Source organism: Balaenoptera physalus (genome assembly GCF_965194825.1).
Source record: "Balaenoptera physalus genome assembly, chromosome: 9".
NCBI classification, from domain to species: Eukaryota; Metazoa; Chordata; class Mammalia; order Artiodactyla; family Balaenopteridae; genus Balaenoptera; species Balaenoptera physalus.
Window position 1 is genome coordinate 61678162 of NC_138888.1, and position 22349 is coordinate 61700510.

General features: G+C 38.3%; 1 protein-coding gene across 11 annotated transcripts in view; it reads right to left on the reverse strand.

Annotated features, from left to right (window-relative positions):
• KLHL32 (kelch like family member 32) overlaps positions 1-22349 on the reverse strand; it is a 233644-nt gene that overhangs the window by 120547 nt on the left and 90748 nt on the right. For 8 of the 11 annotated variants that reach the window (XR_014267505.1, XM_082475243.1, XM_082475242.1 and 5 more), the window contains exon 4: positions 9552-9659. Coding sequence is in view for 8 of the 11 variants with exons in the window: in XM_082475243.1 (XP_082331369.1) it covers positions 9552-9659 (108 nt within the window). In the remaining 3 variants the exon portion in view is untranslated. Of the gene's footprint in view, positions 1-9551; positions 9660-10741; positions 12709-22349 lie in introns of those variants that run through there. The other 3 variants (XM_082475241.1, XM_082475236.1, XM_082475237.1) reach the window with 3 other exon arrangements.

Consider the following 22349-nt stretch of genomic DNA (forward strand, 5'->3'; position numbering starts at 1 on the left):
CCCTTGATGCTGGTGGAAGCTCAAACCACACAAACCCCCACCCGCGTGGACAACCCTCCAGCCCCACCCCCTAACCACAATAAACACCAAAGCCGATCAATCGCCCCTAACTGCTCTCTGAAGTCATTTTTGGACCTATTGGGGTCCACCCTTTTATCCCCAGAAAACCTCACTATGTGAGTACTAAACCCTTTCCTATCTTCTTGGTGCACGTGTGGTTTTATCAGTCTCAATATCTGAGTCAAATGTTGGGTGGGTGAGAGGGCCATTCTGTTTCTGCAGAGTGACTATCAGACAACTAAGAAACCCCAAACTTGCAAATTATTAAGGAAAAGCCAGGAAACACTTTTTTTAAAAAAAATCAAAATATCAGTTTTATTACCAAATGGGAAAGCTGACCGCAGAAGTGTGGCCACAGTTATACTTCCTCACACAGAGACGTTTTAGAGATTGTTATGCTGAGCAGACAGCTTTGTAATACCTGCAGTACAAACTATACCCTGAGTCCTTTCTGAGCAGACAGTACACACGGATTTCATGAGGGAGAACTGGCTAGCACGAGGTACAGATTGCCAGAACTGACCCTGCTTTACAGGTAGGGCGCCTCCCATATGACTTCACTTTGCCTGAATCTCTGTTCTCCATAAGGAACAGACAGGCTTCGGGTCCAGTGATGTTGTTCTTGGGTCCTCAGCTGAGAAAAGTAAGCTTCTAGGGATCAGTCAGGATCTGGACTTTTAAAATCTCACTTCTCAGTTTTTCACAATAAACGTTCAGGTCTCCAACCTGTCCTTACCAGTTTTGACCACCAAACCATGTCAAGGATTTATCATTTTACTTGACATCTTGAGATGCTATAAAAATTTCATTTGGCAAATGGTTCTTATCTGTCAAGTTTGACACTTTCCAGGAAACGATGCATGGGAACCTGTAACATCTTCACCCCATAACAATAAACAGACACATCTGCTTGCTTGTTTGTTTCAATAATCCACTGATAAAAGAGAAACTCCCTCCAAAGGCAATCATACAGAGTTTCAAAAGATTCAAGAAAGTGAAAACTCACTGACGGAATTCATACTTTTTCCCTTCATTTCACTCTTCTCACACTTTCTATGTCAACAATCCAGTTACAGACTCTGGCACAGCTCTGACAAGAATTAACGTAAGAAGAAAATAATCACTTTCTGCACAATTCAAAATATCCTTCCTTGGAATGTGGATTTTAGACTGTGTGCTCTGGAGCCTGGGGCACAGCGCGGGTGCCTCAGGGGCCTCTTACTTGCCAGGCTTCTGTAGGTATTGTCAGGTGAAGAAAGGATTCTGCAGCTAAAATATTTAAACCACTGAATGGTCTTAATGCTGCTCCCAAGAGAAGCATTTAAGAAAAATATCTCCCAGGTTTCTTCCATGTGCTACCATTTAGTTCAACCAGGTTATGTTTATAAGTAAATCTGATGGGGACATTTTCTCATGTAAAGTGAGTGACACATCTACCCCTGAAGGGATGGGTTTATGAGAAGGCAGTTTCAAGTAAGACTCCTGTGACTCTGCTGCCAGGCCTGATGCTGGTCTCTGGAGAAAAGTATTCTAGTTGTAGAGAATAAATACAGTTTCAGTGATCATCAAAATCTAATGCTACAGTGTCTGCCTTACTAAGGCTATAAAAAAAGTCATGTGAACACATTAGAGAATCAAATGAGAATCAGGAAGAAAACCTTTACTATACAAGAGCATGAAAATTAAGGGGCAATTTCTTTTATTTATTTATTTTTTTAATTTTAATTTTATTTTAATTTTTTTATACAGCAGGTTCTTATTAGTTATCTATTTTATACATATTAGTGTATATATGTCAATCCCAATCTCGCAAATCATCCCACCCCTCCTTACCCCCCTTGGTGTCCATACGTTTGTTCTCTACATCTCTGTCTCTATTTCTGCATTGCAAACAGGTTCATCTGTACCATTTTTCTAAATTCCACATACATGCGTTAATATACAATATTTGTTTTTCTCTTTCTGACTTACTTCACTCTGTATGACAGTCTCTAGGTCCATCCACGTCTCTACAAATGACCCAGTTTCGTTCCTTTTTACAGCTGAGTAATATTCCATTGTATATATGTACCACAACTTCTTTATCCATTCGTCTGTCGATGGGCATTTAGGTTGCTTCCATGACCTGGCTATTGTAAATAGTTCTGCAAGGAACACTGGGGTGCACGTGTCTTTTTGGATTATGGTTTTCGCTGGGTATATGCTCAGTAGTGGGATTGCTGGGTCATATGGTAATTCTATTTTTTAGTTTTTTAAGGAACCTCCATACTGTTCTCCATAGTGGCTGTATCAATTTACATTCCCACCAATAGTGCAAAAGGGTTCCCTTTTCTCCACACCTTCTCCACCATTTGTTGTTTGTAGATTTTCTGATGATGCCCATTCTAACTGGTGTGAGGTGATACCTCATTGTGGTTTTGATCTGCATTTCCCTAATAATTAGTGATGCTGAGCAGCTTTTCATGTGCCTCTTGGCCATCTCTATGTCTTCTTTGGAGAAGTGTCTATTTAGGTCTTCTGCCCACTTTTGGATTGGGTTGTTTGTATTTTTAATATTGAGCTGCATGAGCTATTTATATATTTTGGAGATTAACCCTTTGTCCGTTGATTCGTTTGCAAATATTTTCTCCCATTCTGAGGGCTGTCTTTTCATCTTGTTTCTGGTTTCCTATGCTGTGCAAAAGCTTTTAAGTTTCATTAGGTCCCATTTGTTTATTTTTGTTTTTATTTCCATTACTCTAGGAGGTGGGTCAAAAAAGATCTTGCTGTGATTTATGTCAAAGAGTGTTCTTCCTATGTTTTCCTCTAAGAGTTTTATAGTGTCTATCCGGCCTTACATTTAGGTCTTTAATCCATTTTGAGTTTATTTTTGTGTATGGTGTTAGGGAGTGTTCTAATTTCATTCTTTTACATGTAGCTGTCCAGTTTTCCCAGCACCACTTATTGAAGAGACGGTCTTTTCTCCGTTGTATATCCTTGCCTCCTTTGTCATAGATTAGTTGACCATAGGTGCGTGGGTTTATCTCTGGGCTTTCTATCCTGTTCCAGTGATCTATATTTCTGTTTTTGTGCCAGTACTATATTGTCTTGATTACTGTAGTATAGTCTGAAGTCAGGGAGTCTGATTCCTCCAGCTCCATTTTTTTCCCTCAGGATTGCTTTGGCTATTCAGAGTCTTTTGTGTCTCCATACAAATTTTAAGATTGTTTGTTCTAGTTCTGTAAAAAATGCCATTGGTAGTTTGATAGCGATTGGACTGACTCTGTAGATTGCTTTGGGTGGTATAGTCATTTTCACAAAGTTGATTCTTCCAATCCAAGAACATGGTATATCTCTCCATCTGTTTGTGTCATTTTTGATTTCTTTCATCAGTGTCTTATAGTTTTCTGAGTAGAGGTGTTTTACCTCCTTAGGAGGGTTTATTCCTAGGTATTTTATTCTTTTTGTTGCAATGGTGAATGGGATTGTTTCCTTAATTTCTCTTTCTGATCTTTCGGCGTTAGTGTATAGGATGAAAGAGATTTCTGTGCATTAATTTTGTATCCTGCAATTTTACCAAATTCACTGATTAGCTCTAGTAGTTTTCTGGTGGCATCTTTAGGATTATCTATGTATAGTATCATGTCATCTGCAAACGATGACAGTTTTACTTCTTTTTTTCCAATTTGTATTCCTTTTATTTCTTTTTCTTCTCTGATTGCCGTGGCTAGGACTTCCAAAACTATGTTGAATAATAGTGGCGAGAGTGGACATCCTTGTCTTGTTCCTGACCTTAGGGGAAATGCTTTCAGTTTTTCACCACTGAGAATGATTTCACCATTTGCTCTGGGTTTGTCGTATATGGCTTTTATTGTGTTGAGGTAGGTTCCCTCTATGCCCACTTTCTGGAGAGTTTTTATCATAAATCAGTGTCAAATTTTGCCAAAGCCTTTTCTGCATCTATTGAGATGATCATATGGTTTTTCTCCTTCAATTTGTTAATATGGTATATCACATTGATTGATTTGCATACATTGAAGAATCCTTGCATCCCTGAGATAAATCCCACTTGATCATGGTGTATGATAAGAGGCAATTTCTTTTACTTTTCAATTCCCAATTGCATGAGCAGAGTTATACCTAAAAAAAAAAAGTATTTTTCACTTCACAGAGTATCATACTTTTCCAGATTTCCAAAGACTTCAAAATATTAATATTAATAGTTACACAAAATATCCTTGTGAAGACTGTACTAAAGCATTCTCTGCATCAGAGGAAGGTAATTAGGATGTGTGCCCCCACAGAGATGGGTTCTTCCATGATGTTAAGGAACCAAGGGCTGGAGTTATTGGATATGAAGAGAAAAGCAGGGGAACAACAGATACCAAAGAATCTTTTTTATCTGCCCAGATATGATGTAGCTGGTTCATGGCTGACAAGATTTACAGTACCTGGAGGGGTACTGCTGGGAAATTTCAAAGGAGACTACAAATCTCACTATTGTTTAGTGCATAGTTTCTCTCTTTACTGGCCTTCTGGACTCTCTCCATCAGACTGCAAGGGACAAAACAGGTGGAGAGTTCTCAGGAAAGTAAGAGGAAGCTAACTGGCTTGAACCCCTTGCTCTACTATATGAAGGCATATAGCACAGTACTTGGCATAGAGCCTATCTTCCTTGACATCATGGCAACCAGAGCGCTAAAACAGTGAACTTCATTGTGGTTCTCAGTCCTATTTGCTTTCATTTTGGGTCCTTAGCTACTCAAATTCCTAGAGGCATATCCAAGACCTTTGGGATTGCATGTGTCCTTCCACCTTTTGAGAAGGGCTCTTCTCTCTATGAAAGGGTCTTGGTGTTAAGTGCTCCTCACTCTGGCTGGTTTTCTCAGCAACCCTTGTTGCTCCTGGGTGGCCGACCTCTTGTCCGGTTTGGACCGGGATTCCTCCCCTCAGGCAACATCTCCATTAGAATCCTTTTGCCCCCTTCTTTTTCATGTCTCTTCTACTCAGGACTGGTCTGAACTACGAATGAATTCCTGGCCAGAGTTGGAAAGCAAGGAGATTGGGGAGGCCATGGTAACAGGGTCCTCTTGCTCACCAGAGTAAGTGAGAGTTGGTTTTCTTAGGTTCACTTTGTCCTTTTCTCCCTAAGGCAGATCTGCCCAGTGACAGTTTACATCATACCCTCTGCTTTGAACCCAGCTCCCAGAGCCAGCCCAGAACAGGGCCTGCAGAGAAGCCTGGCTCCTGTGCCCTCCATGGCCAGTTCCGCTGTGCATTGTTGTGCAAGGTCGCCCACGAGGGCTGCGATGCGTGCGGGGCTCTGCTCAGGCTGTACCCCAAACAGTGTGTGCCCACAGGAAGCGCACACCTCTAATTAGTTCAAAGGCAGAATGTGTGTGTTCCTTGATAAGAAAAGTGCATGTATTTTCAGAGGATGTATTAGCATTAGGAGGAAAATTTGATTTTCCTTTAAAATTTCCTGGATGGAATCTGTGACCAATTTTAAGAAGGCTATGCTTTAGAACAGTGTGTAGGAGGAACACACACACACCTTGTTACACAGTGGCACTCATTCATCACACCTACTCTATACTTCCAATTTCTTTCCCAAGGCAGCAATCATTTTCAGACACTTAAAATACTTAACATTTTATACTATGCTTACTACAACAGACTAAGGGTATAATCAACTGTCAGTAGAAATATCTATAGGTAGATAAATACAATGTTAACTCTGATTTTTACAAATCTACATACATGTCAAGGCTAACACCATATAACAGCGAATGTCTGCAGTAGTAAATAACAATTAAGAAATTGAAGAACTACACTTTTATTCACGTTTCCATATTCTAAACTCTTTGCTTAATGTTAATTTCATTTCCAGAGTAAGAGAAAGCTTTTTTGCATTTCCCAAGTATACCACAATTCCACTTTTTGCCATCATCTATGTTCACGTCTCACAGGGAAAACAGATTTGTTATAGTCATTTTGGTGTTTAAGAAACCAAACTGCCATGGATGTTGTCCAAGAAAGACTGTATCAACTTCCACTCTGCAGCAAAGAATAATCACATACAGAGTACAAGTGCAGCAACTCGGAGCCTTCGTGAACTGAGTGTTGGAAGAGCACCCAGGTTGAGAGAACCATCAAAAAGAGATCACTCTCTACAATGTCCAAACACTTCCCTGCGTCCTTCAATAAAGTATAACAAATATGACTTAACCCGTTCTTAATGACATAGAACATTATGAAGGGGTTAAGAATAAACAATGGATTTGAAATTAAGAGGACTGGGTTTGACTCACTGGGTCGACATGCCCTGGGAGACTGATCTTGGTCATTCACTGTACCTTCCGGGACTCGTCATCTTTAAGAGAGGATCATCGAATTCCTCGGAGCTGTCTAGAAGATTAGGCTACACAGCACACGTGAAGTGCCTAGGGCAGTGCCCCGGCTCTTGCAGAAGGTGCTCCATGAAATGCCAGCCCACTTCTTGACCCCTCTGTGCACAATCTGAACCGATGAGTTGCTGCTATATATGCTGCAGGGCTGTCACCCCTGTGTGGAGGCACACGTCAAGAGTGGGTCACTGGGCAGAATAAACGCAACTCTACGTCTTGCCCTAGAGCTTTTTTTTAAGCACTTACATTGGATATATGTGTGTGAGTGTGGTTGTATGTGTGTGTGTGTGTGTGTGTGTGTGTGTGTATAAAAATATATTATTTGGTTTCCTTTTTCTCATAAAAGTGAAATATGAGCATATGACTCCCAGACAATAGGATATGGCTGTCTTTCTGCAAACTTCTTCCGTCTTCCCAAGCAGTCTCCTTACCCTTCAGAAAGTCAGCTCCCCTAATGACGTTATGCTATCTTCAGCTCATGTTTCATAGATCCTTTGTGCCACAGGCACTTCTTATACATATACATATATGTGTGTGTGTGTGTGTGTGTGTGTGTGTGTGTGTATATATATCTCATTAAGAGCAGCTTTATTCATAATCACCAAAAACTGGAAGCAACCAAGACGCCCTTCATACATCCACACAATAGAATGGTACTCAGCAATAAAAATGATCTATCAAGTCACAAAAGACATGGAGGAACCTTAAATGCATATTGCTAAGTAAAAGAAGCCAGAAAAGGTCTACATACTATATGATTCCAAGTATATGACATTTTGAAAAAGGCAAAACTATAGAGACAGTAAAAAGATCCGTTAGCAGTTGTCAAGGGGAGAGGGGGAGAGATGAACAGGTGAGGCAAAGGGGACTTTCAGGGTAAGGAAACATATATATAAATTTATATATATATATATATATATATGTTTACATATACAGACATTTACACATATATTTAAGTTTCCATGTACATACATATATACATGTAAACTTAGCCATTGTGAAAGAAACCACAAAACAATCAAGGCCAACAATAAGGCAGCCACTTATATTTGAGTGTGTGTTTTACCTCAGCGTTCACAGCAATTTTTGTGCTCTTTTGTTTACCAGTGATTTAAACACACTTTGCAGTCTATAGCCTCTAAGCTTAAACCATATCGTTGTTAATGCATCTAAGTATAGAAACTACTTATTTGGGTAGCTTTATCAAAAAACAGTATTTACTATTGCATCCCCATTGCACACCAATGAAGTATGAGCTATGGGTTATCAATTGTACTTTAGAGATGGGCAAATGCAGGTATAGCTGTAATTCAGGTGTGAAGAAAGAAATATACACAAGACACAATTGAGAGCTGATGTCTTTCTTTACATCTGTAAACCAAAAAGCACACAACACATTATTCACTCACCTCACTAGGAATATGTTTTGGCAACTCTGTGAAATGTAACTGTCTGCCTTAATTTCCTAAGGCATGATATTTGGTTGGGCTGACCCTGAATTTGTGATCCCTCTCCTTTCTATTTTCCTTTGTACCTGCTACCTGATGGATGACTTTTTCCTTTCTATCACTATTTTCATTTCAGCTGCCAGCATTGCCTCAGTTATTCTATGAAACATATCTCAAACTCTACCAGCTATAGAAAAGAGAATGGATAATATCATACAACTTAATAAGCCTCTAAAGAAAAAAATTTAGTAAAAAGGTGAATTCCCAACATTCTTCAAGACCCAAATACCACGTTCTCTGTGAAGGTTTGCACTGATGGCCCCAGTTAACCACACTCTCCTTTTTGTTCCCACTATGTCTTGTATTCTGCTTCTATTATACCTCCCATCACAGTGAGGACACAGAACTACGTATATAACTCTCTCTCCCACCAGGATGTGAGCCTGCCAAGAGAAGAAACCCTTATTTTAGCCCAGCAGACACTGAACATAAGTTGGATGAAATGGAATTAAAGAACAAAACTCTATAAAAGAAGATAAACCTCTAGTCGGTATCTGGTTTGATGTAGTGGAGTAGTTCTCAAATGAAAACAGCGGGTGAGGAGGGTGGGCAAAATGGGTGAAGGGTGAAGTTATTTATATTATAACTGAAAGGTACAAACTTTCGGTTATAAGATAAATAAGTCCTGGGGATGTAATGTATAGCGTGGCAACTATAGTTAGCAATACTGTATTGTATTTTTGAAAGGCGCTAAGACAGTAGATTTTAAAAGTCCTCAGGACACAGAAAATTTGTAACTATATGTGGTGATGGATGTTAACTTATTATAGTAATCATTTTGCAATATATACATATTTCAAATCACTGTTGTACACCTAAAACTAATACAACGTTACATGTCAATTATATTTCAGTTAAAAACTAATTCTAAAAGGAAGGGTTTTGTGTATTCTAATAATTGTTGCACTAACATGAAACTAGATAAGAACCATGAAGCTTCAGATTTGGATTTATATTGTCTTTATGAAGTTTTGTTTTGATTTGCTACGATAGTCATACACTGACATGGCTTTTGTATTCTACTAGTTGTCACTATTATTCTTTCATTTAAAAAAAGAAAGAAAACGAATGTTCTCTGAAGATTCCTGTAAATCCTATAACAATTTTAATGATGAGCAACTTTGGCTTTTAAACCATCACATTCTAATCTATTACTTGAGGCCCTGATCCTGAAAGGTATGTAGACCACAGGGTGTCAAGATGCTAGACAGAGCTCTTTTACGGCTTTAGATTGTTTTTTTGGGGGGAGGGGAGCGGGAAGTGTTCTTGTTTTTAAGCCAGTAAAGCCATGATTGAGTCATTGAGCTTCAGCGATGACAATGAGAATTAAAGTTATCTTCCAAACTCTTTCCCATATAATAATTCTTCAGGATATTTTAAAATTACACCAGCAAGCAACTGAGCTAAGATTAAAATATTTAAGATCAAGTTATTTTACTTACCTTTCCATTATTTTAGTTGTAACCTTAAGTAGATGTAAAACTTTTTTTAACCTCAAAGTGAGTAACAAGAAAAATACCTAAATCTCATGGATAATCTCCTCTGTTTAGGTGCAGTTAAAAATGTTAAGCCTCTCAGATGACGTTTGGTACCATACCTGTCCTGTGTATGCAAATTCCAGAGCTTGCTTTAAGCCGAGGCTGGTCACACCATGTAAATTCACCTCATCAGCACCACTTTCCACCATACAAAGACTGAACATGGCCTGAGGTGGGAGAGAAAGGAAGACAGTTATGGGACTTAAAAAGCAAGAGAACAAGATAAAGCCCTAGAGAAACTAGGAAAGAAAAAAGTTTTACAAGTTAAAGACTGATTTTGGTTTTTGAAATGCTTCTGCAAAACTTCCTTCACACAAGCCACTGCAAATCACTTAGCTGTCCAAATAGTTACAGTAACACACAGATGGCTCTGCACACCCCACACACAGTGGCGCTGAATCCCACAGCTGTTCTCTGGGGTGACTTGTGTTTAGGCTCTCTCCCTGAACTCATTCTCTCGATCCTGGTGTCCCACAGCTAACCTGATATGGGTAGCAGTCCCGAACATTCTTGCCATAAGACATGGAAAGTAGTGCCTTGTCTCCTGACTTCTCTGCCCTTTTTTCTGCCTCACCTCAATGACGCATCTCATTCCTCTCATCTGCCATAGATCACACCCTCTATTCCAGTGGTTCTCAAAGTGTGGCCCCTGGGTCAGCAACATTAGCATCTCCTGGGAACTCCTTAGAGCATAGATTTATGGAGCTCCAGCCCAGACCTACAGAATCAGAAATTCAGAGCGGGACCCAGCAATCTGTGCTATAATGGGCCATCCGAGAGACTCTGATGCTTACCTGAATTTGAGAACCACTGTCTAAGTTATTCAGTGAAAATCAATTTGCCTCCAAACCAGTTCTCCAAATGGCCAACTTATTGAAAATCAGTTTGTCAAATGAAAACTTCGAAATTTTAAAAATGCAGGAATTCCCTGGTGGTCCAGTGGTTAGGACTCCATGCTTTCACTGCCGAGGGTGAGGGTTCAATCCCTGGTCAGGGAACTAAGATCCTGCAAGCCATGCAGTGTGGCCAAAAATAAATAAATAAAATAAAATGAAATAAAATTTTAAAAATGAAAACTTACCAAGTTAAACAAATGCATGGACTCCCCTCCCCCCCCCCAAAAAAAAGAAACCACACTAATTTGTACACCTTTAACAGGTAATAGAGAGAATATTCAATTTTGGGTCACTGATTATGAAATACACTATTTAGAAAAGTGTACATCTATGTAGTGAAGAATTAACCTTACCCAAAGGGAGGTCTGGCCTTTGCCTTTGGTTTCTGGAAGGTAATCTAGGCCTTTGGAATATCCTGCCTGATAGGAGTATCCCTGTTTCCTGGGGCTTTGGCCACTGACAGTCTAATGACATGATTTATGACAGGAGCTTTGGTCCACACTGTATCAGCTGTGACCTAGTGGGAAGCAGCCGCATAGCACAGGGAGATCAGCTCGGTGCTTTGTGACCACCTAGAGGGTTGGGATCGGGAGGGTGGGAGGGAGAGAGATGCAAGAGGGAAGAGATATGGGGATATATGTATATGTATAGCTGATTCACTTTGTTATAAAGCAGAAACTAACACACCATTGTAAAGCAATTATACTCCAATAAAGCTGTTAAAAAAAAAATAGAGGGACAAGAGACTAAAGGTATTAGTCTGACCTCCAGGAGAGGCTGGAGATGAAAGGTCAGCCACATAGGCAGTCTGTGACTGAGCACCAATAACAACTCTGGACACCAAAAACTTGAGTGAGCTTCCCTGCTTGGCAGTCCTCTGTGCTTACTGTCACAGAGCGTGGTCAGGAGGGGGTAATGCAATGACTCCACAGGTGGAAGAGGGCCAGAAGCTCCATATTTGGTCCCCTTCTGGACTCTGCCCTCTGTGTCTCTTCCCTTGGCTGATCCTGACCTGTATCCTTTCCCTGTAATAAGCCGTATCTGTGAGTACACAAGCCTTCAGTGAGTAATGTGAGTCTTTCTAGCAAATTACCGATCATGAGAGTAGTTTTAGGAATCTCAAACTTGCAGTTGGTGTCAGGAATAAGAGAAGTCTTGAAGGGATTGTCTCTTCCGATTCTGCAGTTTGGCTAACTTCTTAGAAGTAAAACAAAAATCAAAACGAACAAACAAACAAACCCTCACTGTTCTATGTGATAGTATTTAAGTTCATACCAAATCTTTTTAATTTTAAAAAGTCATTTTTTTGTTTTGCCAATGGAAAACTTCTAGCAATTTTTTATTCTGAAATATTCATTTTTGATTCTCAAAATTCTTTACATTTTAAATTAATATGTATGGGACAAGTGGTTTTAATTGATGGTCCATTATTCTTTCTGGAGGTCCTCATTTCTATCTCACACAGTAGAGTTGTAAGTTTCATAATGAATAAGATTCTCTTTGATAACTTCTAGTTAACCTTTTAACTGTTGGAAATAACACAATTTGAGAAATTTTGTAAAGAATATTTTAAATGCTTAAAATTTGAGAAACTAAAAAATAACATTCAAAGTACCCTAAAGACATTGGGAGTATGTAACATATGCAATTATATTTGCTATATTAAATAGCAGACATTCAGAATATATTTAATTCAAATATTTACTTTATCATGAATAAATGAAATCTAACATTCCTTTAGAAGCTGTTAAAGGTGAATGGCCAATATGGTAAATTTGACAACTTGGTTAGTGAGCTGATCTGACTTCCCACTGATGCCACTGGCAGTTAAGGTTAAGAACACTAGACTCGAAGTTACATAATCCTTGGTTTAGTGAAGTACAGTGATTAAGAGCAAACTTGTAACCAAGCAATTCTGAGTTTGAACACTGCCAAGTGACTAGGAAAAACACATACCTTCCCTGTGATTCAGTTTCCTTATCTGAAAAATGGGGCTAAATATTGTACCCACTTTTTGGAAGATTATATGATAGTACATATAAAGTACTGAATACAGTGCCTGATACATGGTAAGCTCTTAGAAAAATTTATATTTTATGATAACAGTGAAATAGAATGAAGTTTCTCTTATGTATTCTCTGGTTAAAAGGATTGACATATCAGAAGTATCGGTTCTGAGTTTTGTTTGTTTTTGCTTTGTTTTGTTTTTTAAATCAAGTATGGCTATAGATAAAAAATGCTAATAGGAAATTGACTTAATGTTAAGTGGATTCTGCTTATGCATTTGGAGAAGATCTGAAATTTCAAAATTAAAAAGCACAGGTTACAATAAAAAACTTTCAATCTATCTAATTCTAAATTTGATTCTAGATTTCGTATAGCTTCTTTTAAAAGAAACTGAAAGAAATTTCAGCTGTTTTCAGTGTCCATTTTTTATTATATGAGTGTTTCAGTTTTTACTATTCCCCACATTAATTTCTTTTTTCAGGTCTTCCAAGTTGTAATTGCACCTGATATGGTAACCAGCTGCTCTCCATCAACCCATATACAGAGCAGGACAGAAATGATTCAAACTGCAAAAAATTTATCTGGGTTAATGAAGTGGAAAAAGTTCCTGAGAGCAAAGGTTAAATAAGAGAACACGTGGCCAAGGGAGTTTTTTGAATCTGCTTTCATAAGGGTCTTTTGGGATTGACACGTACACACGACTATATTTAAAACAGATAACCCACAAGGACCTACTGTAGAGCACAGAGAACTCTGCTCAATATTCTGTAATAATCTAAATGGGAAAAGAATTCGAAAACGAATATATATATATATATATATATATATATATATATATATATATATATATATATATATATATGTATAACTGAATCACTTTGCTGTACACCTGAAACTAACACAACATTGTAAATCAACTAAAGTCCAAAATAAAATAAAACTTTTTTTAAAAAGCAACTATGGAAAAACTGGCATAGAACAGGTAACTGTCCTCAACCAGAGACTGGTGAACTACTGAACTTGAAACCTGGCTTAGTAGAGTTGGGGAAAGAATATAACCCCTTAAATAATGTACATACATATTTGTACATGTTTGTATAAGCAACAAAGCAATACCAAATTGGTCACTGTGGTTATATTATAGAGTATGAACTGTAGAGGATAGGAAGAGACTATTATTCTACTCCATTTACATATAGTATGATTTGGATCATTACCATGAACATGTGTTACCTGTGTATTTCTAACACCGGTCTTTTGAAACTTTGTTTTATTTTTAATGTTCAGGGTTGTACAGGAAGACACATCTGATTCAATCCTGGTTCTATAACCTACTTTGTCATGTGGGCAACTTACCTTGAACATGTGACCTTTGGCTAATTTGTTAACTTCTCTGAACCTCAGGCCCTTTACCTGTACATGGGGATCATACCAAACTCACAGGGTTGTCTTGAGGTTTAGATACAATTATGCTTAATGTCAAGAATAATACCTGGTACACAGAAGGTGTTTAATAAAAAGAAATTCTTATTCTAATAATCCAGGCTGATTGTCCTACTCTCCCATGCCTCCCTTTGATCCCAACTGGAATGAGAGCTAAGAAACAAACACCCCACTGCCGCCACCCTCTGACCAAATCCATTCCTTTCTAAGACTTTCCTATTGACGATTTTCACTCAAAATTCCTGTCTGGCTGCAGGACTTCATGTTCACCACATACTCCTACACCCTACTTTAAGGACTGACGCCATCAGAGAAACCATCACCCCTATTTCTAAAAACACCTAACTTCCATTCTGATATCATATCATAGAGTCTTAGAAATTTAATGTTACAAATTTAACATATAATTTTTAAAAATTAGAAAAACTGGTTAATTAAAAGATAAAAAGGGAGCTATTAAATCAAGGTCAATGTCTTAAGTTTAATAAACTTAGAAGGTACCTCAATTAGGAAAAGCCTCATTGGATACCACCAAAGTGAGGAAGAACCCCGGTCATTTGACACAGCGAAACACCAGCTGCCTAGGCTGCCTAAGCTTGTGAAACAATGTCTGGAGACCTGCTACAGACCATGGGGAAGAACAGAGACTCCTTTGGTAGCAGAAAAGGTGGTAAGACCAAGGGTGCTGTCTTTTAGCATCAAACTTATTGAAAAGGTAAACTGTAATATGCATGAAAGTGAGTACCATATTCGTCTTCTTCACCATGGAGCCCCTAGACACTAGCACTGCATGCATGTAATAAATACAGGTCAATGAATGAATGAATGAATGAACTGAGAAACTCTTTAAAAATTCAGCTGCAATGTACAAATCCAGCTGTTGGACACTGTCATAAACAAAAGTAATTCGACATAAGAAAGAATTTTCTGGATATAAGGTGTTTTAGACACTGGGATTAAAAAGTAATGAAAGTTAAGCAGAAAGAATATCTACCAAATGAGTTCAAGGCTAGACATTTAGAAAAAAGTAAGAACATATGGCAATGTCCTCTATTAAGCCACAACATTCTGCCAAAGCATGGGAAGGTTCTGCTTAGAAACAGGAAAACACTGCAGAGACTCCTTCTTGGTTCACACTGTTTTGTCTTTGGGAGAGCCTTGGCCAGGCTGAGATTTACAGTCATCACAGCTTACTTTTGGCTGATAATGTGCTGCAACCACCGCAAATCTTTCTAATGGAAAACCCAGTTTGTGAGGATGCAATCCACTTTAAATGCCTATCACAGAGAGAGTTGTGGATTTATAGTGTCATTCCTCCTGCACTTCATACAGAAATGACACAAATTGAGTCCTAAAATCACAGTGCATGAATTAAGTTTCCTTGGGTCACATTAGTTGTCATGCAGTCATAAGATGAGCTACAACCAATTTTAGGTTGGTATATTATGCCACAAAACTGACCAATGGCAATTCTACTACAACCTCCAAGGTAAGTAGAATGACAGATGATAGACTTTGTGAAGCACTTAAAGTTGGTGAAATATGATCTTTTTTACCTGGTAAACTACACGTAGCTTTGGAGTTGCACTGGATATGGGCGAGATATACTGTGAATCTGCATTTGATTAGGAACACAAATGATTTTACAGATGAAATAACTGGATTGTTTGGGGGCACATTCAACCCTTATCTTTTATGAGAGAGATAAGTAAAAGTAAACAAAAATGTTTTAGGAAGTTATTGAAAAGGGTAACTTGCAATGATTGTGGCAGATCCAGCCTGATTCCCTATGCTTTTTATATGTTATGTAATTAGTGATGTTTACAACGGCCGTGAGGCATTACAGACATATGAGCTAACCTCTGAATCAACAAAGATTACATTTTGCTCAATTTAGTGTTAATGGTGATTATCCTTTATTGCATTTTGGTTATACCTCACATATAAAATAGGTAGTAAATCTCAGTTAATGAGACTGTTCAATTAACCACAATAGCCCATTTCCCTGACATTAAGGAGAAAAGGGTCCTGACCACAGTTGAACTGGACTGTTTACCTTTTTTATCTCACAAATGCAAAAGCAATCCAATCCATTTGAGGCACTTAATGGCCTGAAAGAGTGGGGATGCTTGATTGAAGGGTATTTTTCCCCTATACATTTATAGCTGTTTTAATTCTCCCTCAAACAATATAGTAATACTCTCAGAGAATAAAATGTCAGGACAAATGAAAACAGTAAAGTTATATTACTATAAATATAATTAGGCATAAAAATTAGTATTTCTGAAATACAAGTTTCCCCTCACCTTAACCATATGAAGAAAAATCTACCTTATATGCTAAAAACTGTGAAACATTTTGGTTTTCCCAACATCTTCAAATATGTAGCCTGTTTATTCAAAGAATCTAACTGTATTTCACAGCTTCGCTCTTGGCACAGTTACTTCTTAAATTTAACTACACAGTGATAATGAGCCCTTCAAAACCAGCAGGATTATGGCTTATCCTATTTCTCCTTAGAATTCTCCTCCTCCTAGATGTGACCATATTTCAAACTACTTAGGTCTTCCGGGGGAGTATGGAATGGAATGGAAAAAGGACACAAATCAAGTTGTTCTTTTCTTAGCTAAAGGGACAGGACATATGAAGGCCGGAAACTGTTGCCCAGCATGAAATCAGGTTATCCACGTACGGTATTTATCTTTATCACCTGTTAGGTACTCTGGAAAATGACACCCACACATCTGGCTTTAGCGTTGGGTCACCCTCTCGGATCCCTCATTCCTCTGGTGCTTCTCTTACTTTCTAGTCTATAGTTATATCCCATGGGTATGGGATTTCAATACTTCACTACCCACCATGTAAAGAAATCCATTATTTTATCTTTAAATATCTTTCAGATATTTAGGGATAGTACTTTTACTTTTCCTTATTGAATATACTTGATAAGCTATTGTTGGATGAATCTTTCCTATGTACAGACCTTTTGGTCTATCCTCATATGGCAGCCAGTGGCACTATCTTGCCTTTCAAAATCTACTAAGGGCACAATGACTAAGACCAAACCTGGATTTCCTGCATTTTGACAGCTGCCCTAAGGCAGAATTTGGGGTCCGCGTGAAGGAGTGACCAAGCAGATGTGATATAGATTCTACAGAGTGAAGTAAGTCAGAAAGAGAAAAACAAATATCATATATTAACGCATATATGTGGAATCTAGAAAAATGGTACAGATGAACTGGTTTGCAAGGAAGAAATAGAGACACAGATGTATATGGACACCAAGGGGGGAAAGCTGGGGGGGGGGCTGGTGGAATGAATTGGGAGATTGGGACTGACATATATACACTAACATGTATAAAATAGATAACTAATAAGAACCTGCTGTATAAAAAATAAATAAAAAATAATAAAATAAATAAAATACGATAGGCCATCAGGGAGAATTCTGTAAGACACAGAAGAGGCACTTACACGGCTTATCAGAGCTGCACAGGGTGTGTTTTAAGTATCATGAGTAAAACTCTAGCTTTTTTTCTGTAAGTGGAATTTTAAAACTGGAAGGTACTTTAGAGATAACTGACCCCTCGCTGCTCAGAGTGTGGTCCCTGGGTCAACAGCATTGGCATCACCAGGGAACTTATTAGAAACGCAGAATTTCATGTCCACCCACACCTACTGGATGGGAAGCTGCATTTTAACACGAGCCCCTGGTGACCCACATGAACGTCAGAGTCTGAGAGGCATGGCTGTAGTCAGTTCCTCCACCCTTGCAACACTCCTTGCCTATCTGAATATTTGAAGTGATGAGACACCCAATACTTCACTGGAGAATGCAAAGTATTAACAATGCTTTTAGAATATTGAATCACTCTCCGGATAACTTTCTCTTCTTGGTCCTAGTAGAAGGTCAATAAATTCACTCTCTTTTCTGCTTAATAGTCTTTCCAACATGTTATAACAGCTCTTAAGTCTCCCTATTGGAAAGAGCATCTACTCCAAATTCTCTGAGTCATAAAATGTTAGCACTCAAAGCTAATGCTAGAAATCCTGCAGTCCAGGCAGGAGACCTGAGTCCAAATCCCAGCAAGCGAGGACTGATCTCCAGATTCAAGGGGAAAGGAGGGGAGGTTACAGCTTAAAGAAAGACCCACAGTCCCAAGAATAAGGCCTTTAAAAGAGTAAATCATCCCATGTTCTTAGGTGGTGGCAGTGGTAGGAGCCTTCAGACAAATCCATCATGTCACCTTCCTTTTCCTCACTACTTTGGTTGACTTTCTCTGGTCCATCTCCTTCTTATATTTTCCTGAAGAGGAACTTCATGTGGCCACCTCAGAGTTGCTACTGACACAAATCCCTCAGACTCATTCCTATGGAATCAAAAGTAAAAGGTTTTAAGGATTTTCAATTTGCCATAAAAAATGTCAAGGCAACCCAATCAAAAATTGGGCAGAAGACATGACTAGACATTTCTCCAAAGATTACATACAGATGGCTACAGGCACACGAAAAGATGTTCAACATTGCTAATTATTAGAGAAATGCAAATTAAAACAACGAGCTATCCCCTCACACCTACCAGAATGGCTATCAACAAAAAGTCTACAAACACCAAATGTTGGTGAGGATATGGAGAAAAGGGAACCCTTGTACACTGTTGATGAGAATGTAAACTGGTGCAGACACTATGGAAAACGGTATGGAGTTTCCTCAAAAAACTAAAAATAGAACTACCACATGATCCAGGAATTCGATTCCTGGATATATATATGGAAAAAATGAAAACACTAATTCGAAAAGATACATGCACCCCAATGTTCACAGCAGCACTAGGTACAATAGTCAAGACATGGAAGCAACCCAAGTGCCCATCAACAGACAACTGGATTAAGAAGATGTGCTATATATATACAATGCACTATTACTCAGCCATTAAAAAGAATGAAATACTGGGCTTCCCTGGTGGCGCAGTGGTTGAGAATCTGCCTGCCAATGCAGGGGACACGGGTTCGAGCCCTGGTCTGGGAAGATCCCACATGCCGCGGAGCAACTGGGCCTGTGAGCCACAACTACTGAGCCTGCGCGTCTGGAGCCTGTGCTCCGCAACAAGAGAGGCCGTGACAGTGAGAGGCCCGCGCACCGCGATGAAGAGTGGCCCCCGCTGGCCGCAACTAGAGAAAGCCCTCACACAGAAACGAAGACCCAACACAGCCATAAATAAATAAATAAATAAATTTAAAGAAAAAAAGAATGAAATACTGCCATTTGTAGCAACATGGATGAACCTAGAGAGTATTATGCTTAGTGAAATAAGTCAGTCAGAGAAAGAAAAATACTGTATGATATCACTTATATGTGGAATCTAAAAAATAATACAAATGAATGTATATGTAAAACAGACTCACAGATATAGAAAACAAACTGGTGGTTACCAAAGGGGAGAGAGAAGGGGAAAGAGACAAATTAGGGGTATGGGATTAACAGATACAAACTGCTATATATAAAATAGATAAGCAACTATACTGTATAGCACTGGGAATTATAGCCATTATCTTGTAATAACCTATAATGGAGTATAATCTGCCAAAATACTGTATCACTATGCTGTATACCTGAAACTAACATAATATTGTAAATCAACTACTTCAATTTAAAAAAAAAGAATGCCAAGGTAGTTCCTTGCCTGCCCAGTCTGATATTGGCAGGGCTGTGGAGGCCACATCCAGCGTCAAGTGAGAATGGTCAGGATCTAGTTATTACGTCTGTCATAGGTATAAAAAGGGAGCAGAAGTAGATGTGCCAGCCCTGCATCATAAAGTATGCATATGTACAAGCACTAAAACACACTATTTCTGTCCTAATATTCATAACATCATCATATAAAATGCTCTACCTCTTTTCTATAGAGAACTTTTTGGAAAAATGAAGATAATAGTGTGGAAACACTTCAATTGCCACTTATTATTCTACTCTTTAAAAACTCAATGTAAGTTAATGATCACTCTTAAAATTTTAACCTCAAATTTCAACAGTTCCTCTTTTATTTTTAATGTCCTCCCTTAATATCTTTTTCTTCAACATGCTAACATAAAATAAGACTATAAACACAGGCACCCAGTCCAGCTGTGCCATCTCTTTTCAATCTTTCATTTTATTCATCACTTTGGTTTGACAGCTGCGAGTCAGGCAATACATATTGGGGCCACTCGCCCCCTGTCAGGCGTTCACACACAGGAGGGCAAGAGGCCCGGCTAACACATGGTTTCCTCTAACTCCATTAGTTGCTAAGCAACCACTTCACTTGAACCTTCCTGATCCAAGGCAGAACAGGCCAGTTTAATATGAAGTGTTCAGGTCATCCCATATGCTCACGTTCACTCCTTCTGCAAACACATCTGATGCTTTGTCTATGCAGGCTACATGCAAAGTCTCTACATCTTACAAAACGGGGAAAAAAAGAGTTTAAGAATAATCCACAAGAGCTGAAATACCTTTCAAAAGTAAATAGATGAAGAACTTCTTTTAATCCTATGAAAATGAATTTTAATCCTATGAAAAATCTATATGCATAGGTATATCATTTTTAAAGTGATATGAATGATTTGATATGAAAATCTCTCATATGACTTTAGAGTCCCATCTCTCTAAATGAGAAGAATACTGGTAATTCAGTCCTTCAGGAATCCAGGCATGCAAGCCCAAAACCCAATCGACATCAGATGAGCTAATTAAAAGCAATTGAGTCAGCAAACAGCTGGATCATCCCAGAGTGGACAACTCATTTTGAATCAGTTTTTTATAACAATGATAAACAGAAGCAGGGCATATCTATATATTCCAATAATTTTTTACAATGATTCATCAGATTCACATGATCAGCTACTTTGTCCCTCTTTTATAAAACATCTGTCTTTGCTCAATACTCAATCTCTAAAGGTTTAAAATTTTCATCAGCTTCATTATCCTTCAAACATGTGTTCTTGTTCTTTCCGAGGAAGCTAAGGTTGACTGTATTACTGTGATTAAATAAGCATTAGTGAAATTGTGATTTTAAATAAAGCAGCGTGAAAGTCATACATTTAAAAGCATAAAAAAGATATGGCAGAAAAAGCGAAAAAAGTCTTTCAATACAAACTTAAATACATATAAAGAGCTTAGCACAATGACTTCAGAGAGTAAATGATAAAAAATTAGCTATTATTATTACAAGAATTTATCTAGCTTCATGGTATTTATATTCAGTAGAAGTGAACCAGTTTAAATAAAGGAATAAAATGCAGATCAGAGTTCACCATTCTCCATTCACTGTAATGAACACAGTGCACTAAGAGCACAATAATGAAATTAATAGTTACCTAATCTGAAATGTTAATGATTTCTCTGGCATTGGTGAAAATCATTTTAAAAGGGGATGTGACAAAGATTGTTTAGAGGCTCTCAGTTTTCTGTTTAAAAAGGAAATAACATTTGATCACTACCACTATTAACTGGTACTTCACCTTGAATTGACAAAGGGAATACTATTTATAATGAATGTGTTCAGTTTCAAAAGGAAATTACGAATCCATTTGAATTTAAAAAACAAAACAAAACCCCACACACATACTCCTATCCCACCGTATATCTAAAATCAGCCTTCTCCTAGTTATTCAACAACTACAGCTTCTATAACAGGCAGATGTGTAGCTGTTCACTGTCAGCCAGGCAATGAATGCTTATCGAACATCCGCAGGGTGTGAGGCTCCGTAACACACTGTATATAACATGTCAGATTGACTGCTTAATTTGGCTTTGCTGAATGTCAAGGCCATCATTAATGATGCTATTTTTTTCTGGCTAAATTTAAAAGCTAGTTCATGAGGCCTCTTCTTGGTAGATATTAACTAAATGACTAATCAGCAGATACAGGTTGCCGAATGCCAACATCTACTCACAGACAACACATGATTATGACTTAGGTGAGAAACTGAACACATTTTCAACTGTGGGTAATTTTTGTCTATTTCTATGGTTCCTTTGAACTATGTTTGTTTGTAGATTGTTTTTAAAGTCACAACTGCCTTAAGAAAAGAAAAATCTATTGCAGCATTTTAGGTACCTCTTCTGAACCAGATTCTGGTATTTTTGGAGTTACAAGTTGAAGGGAAGCAACCAAACACTACCACATTAAGTCCCAACTAATTAGCCAAGGACTCTAAAACTTATGAGTAGCTAGCTGTCCAGTTTTCCTGGGCTCCTAATTCCCTATTGGCTTCAGGTGATACTGCATATGTTAGACTAGGCCAGTTGGATCCAAGAAAACAGCAAGATGTCTGCTGGGCCACAAGTCTTTTGGATTCAGCATTTAAGTTTCCTTTCCAGCAGTACATATCCACTAGGAATCTAAGAAGGTCTAGGTTGGGGAGTTGGTATAACCATCACTCTCCTAGTTTTTAACTCAACTTCAGCATCAGCAATGTCATATTCTCAAGCATGAGAAGAAAACAGAGTCAGTGCCCTAGTGTCTCTGAG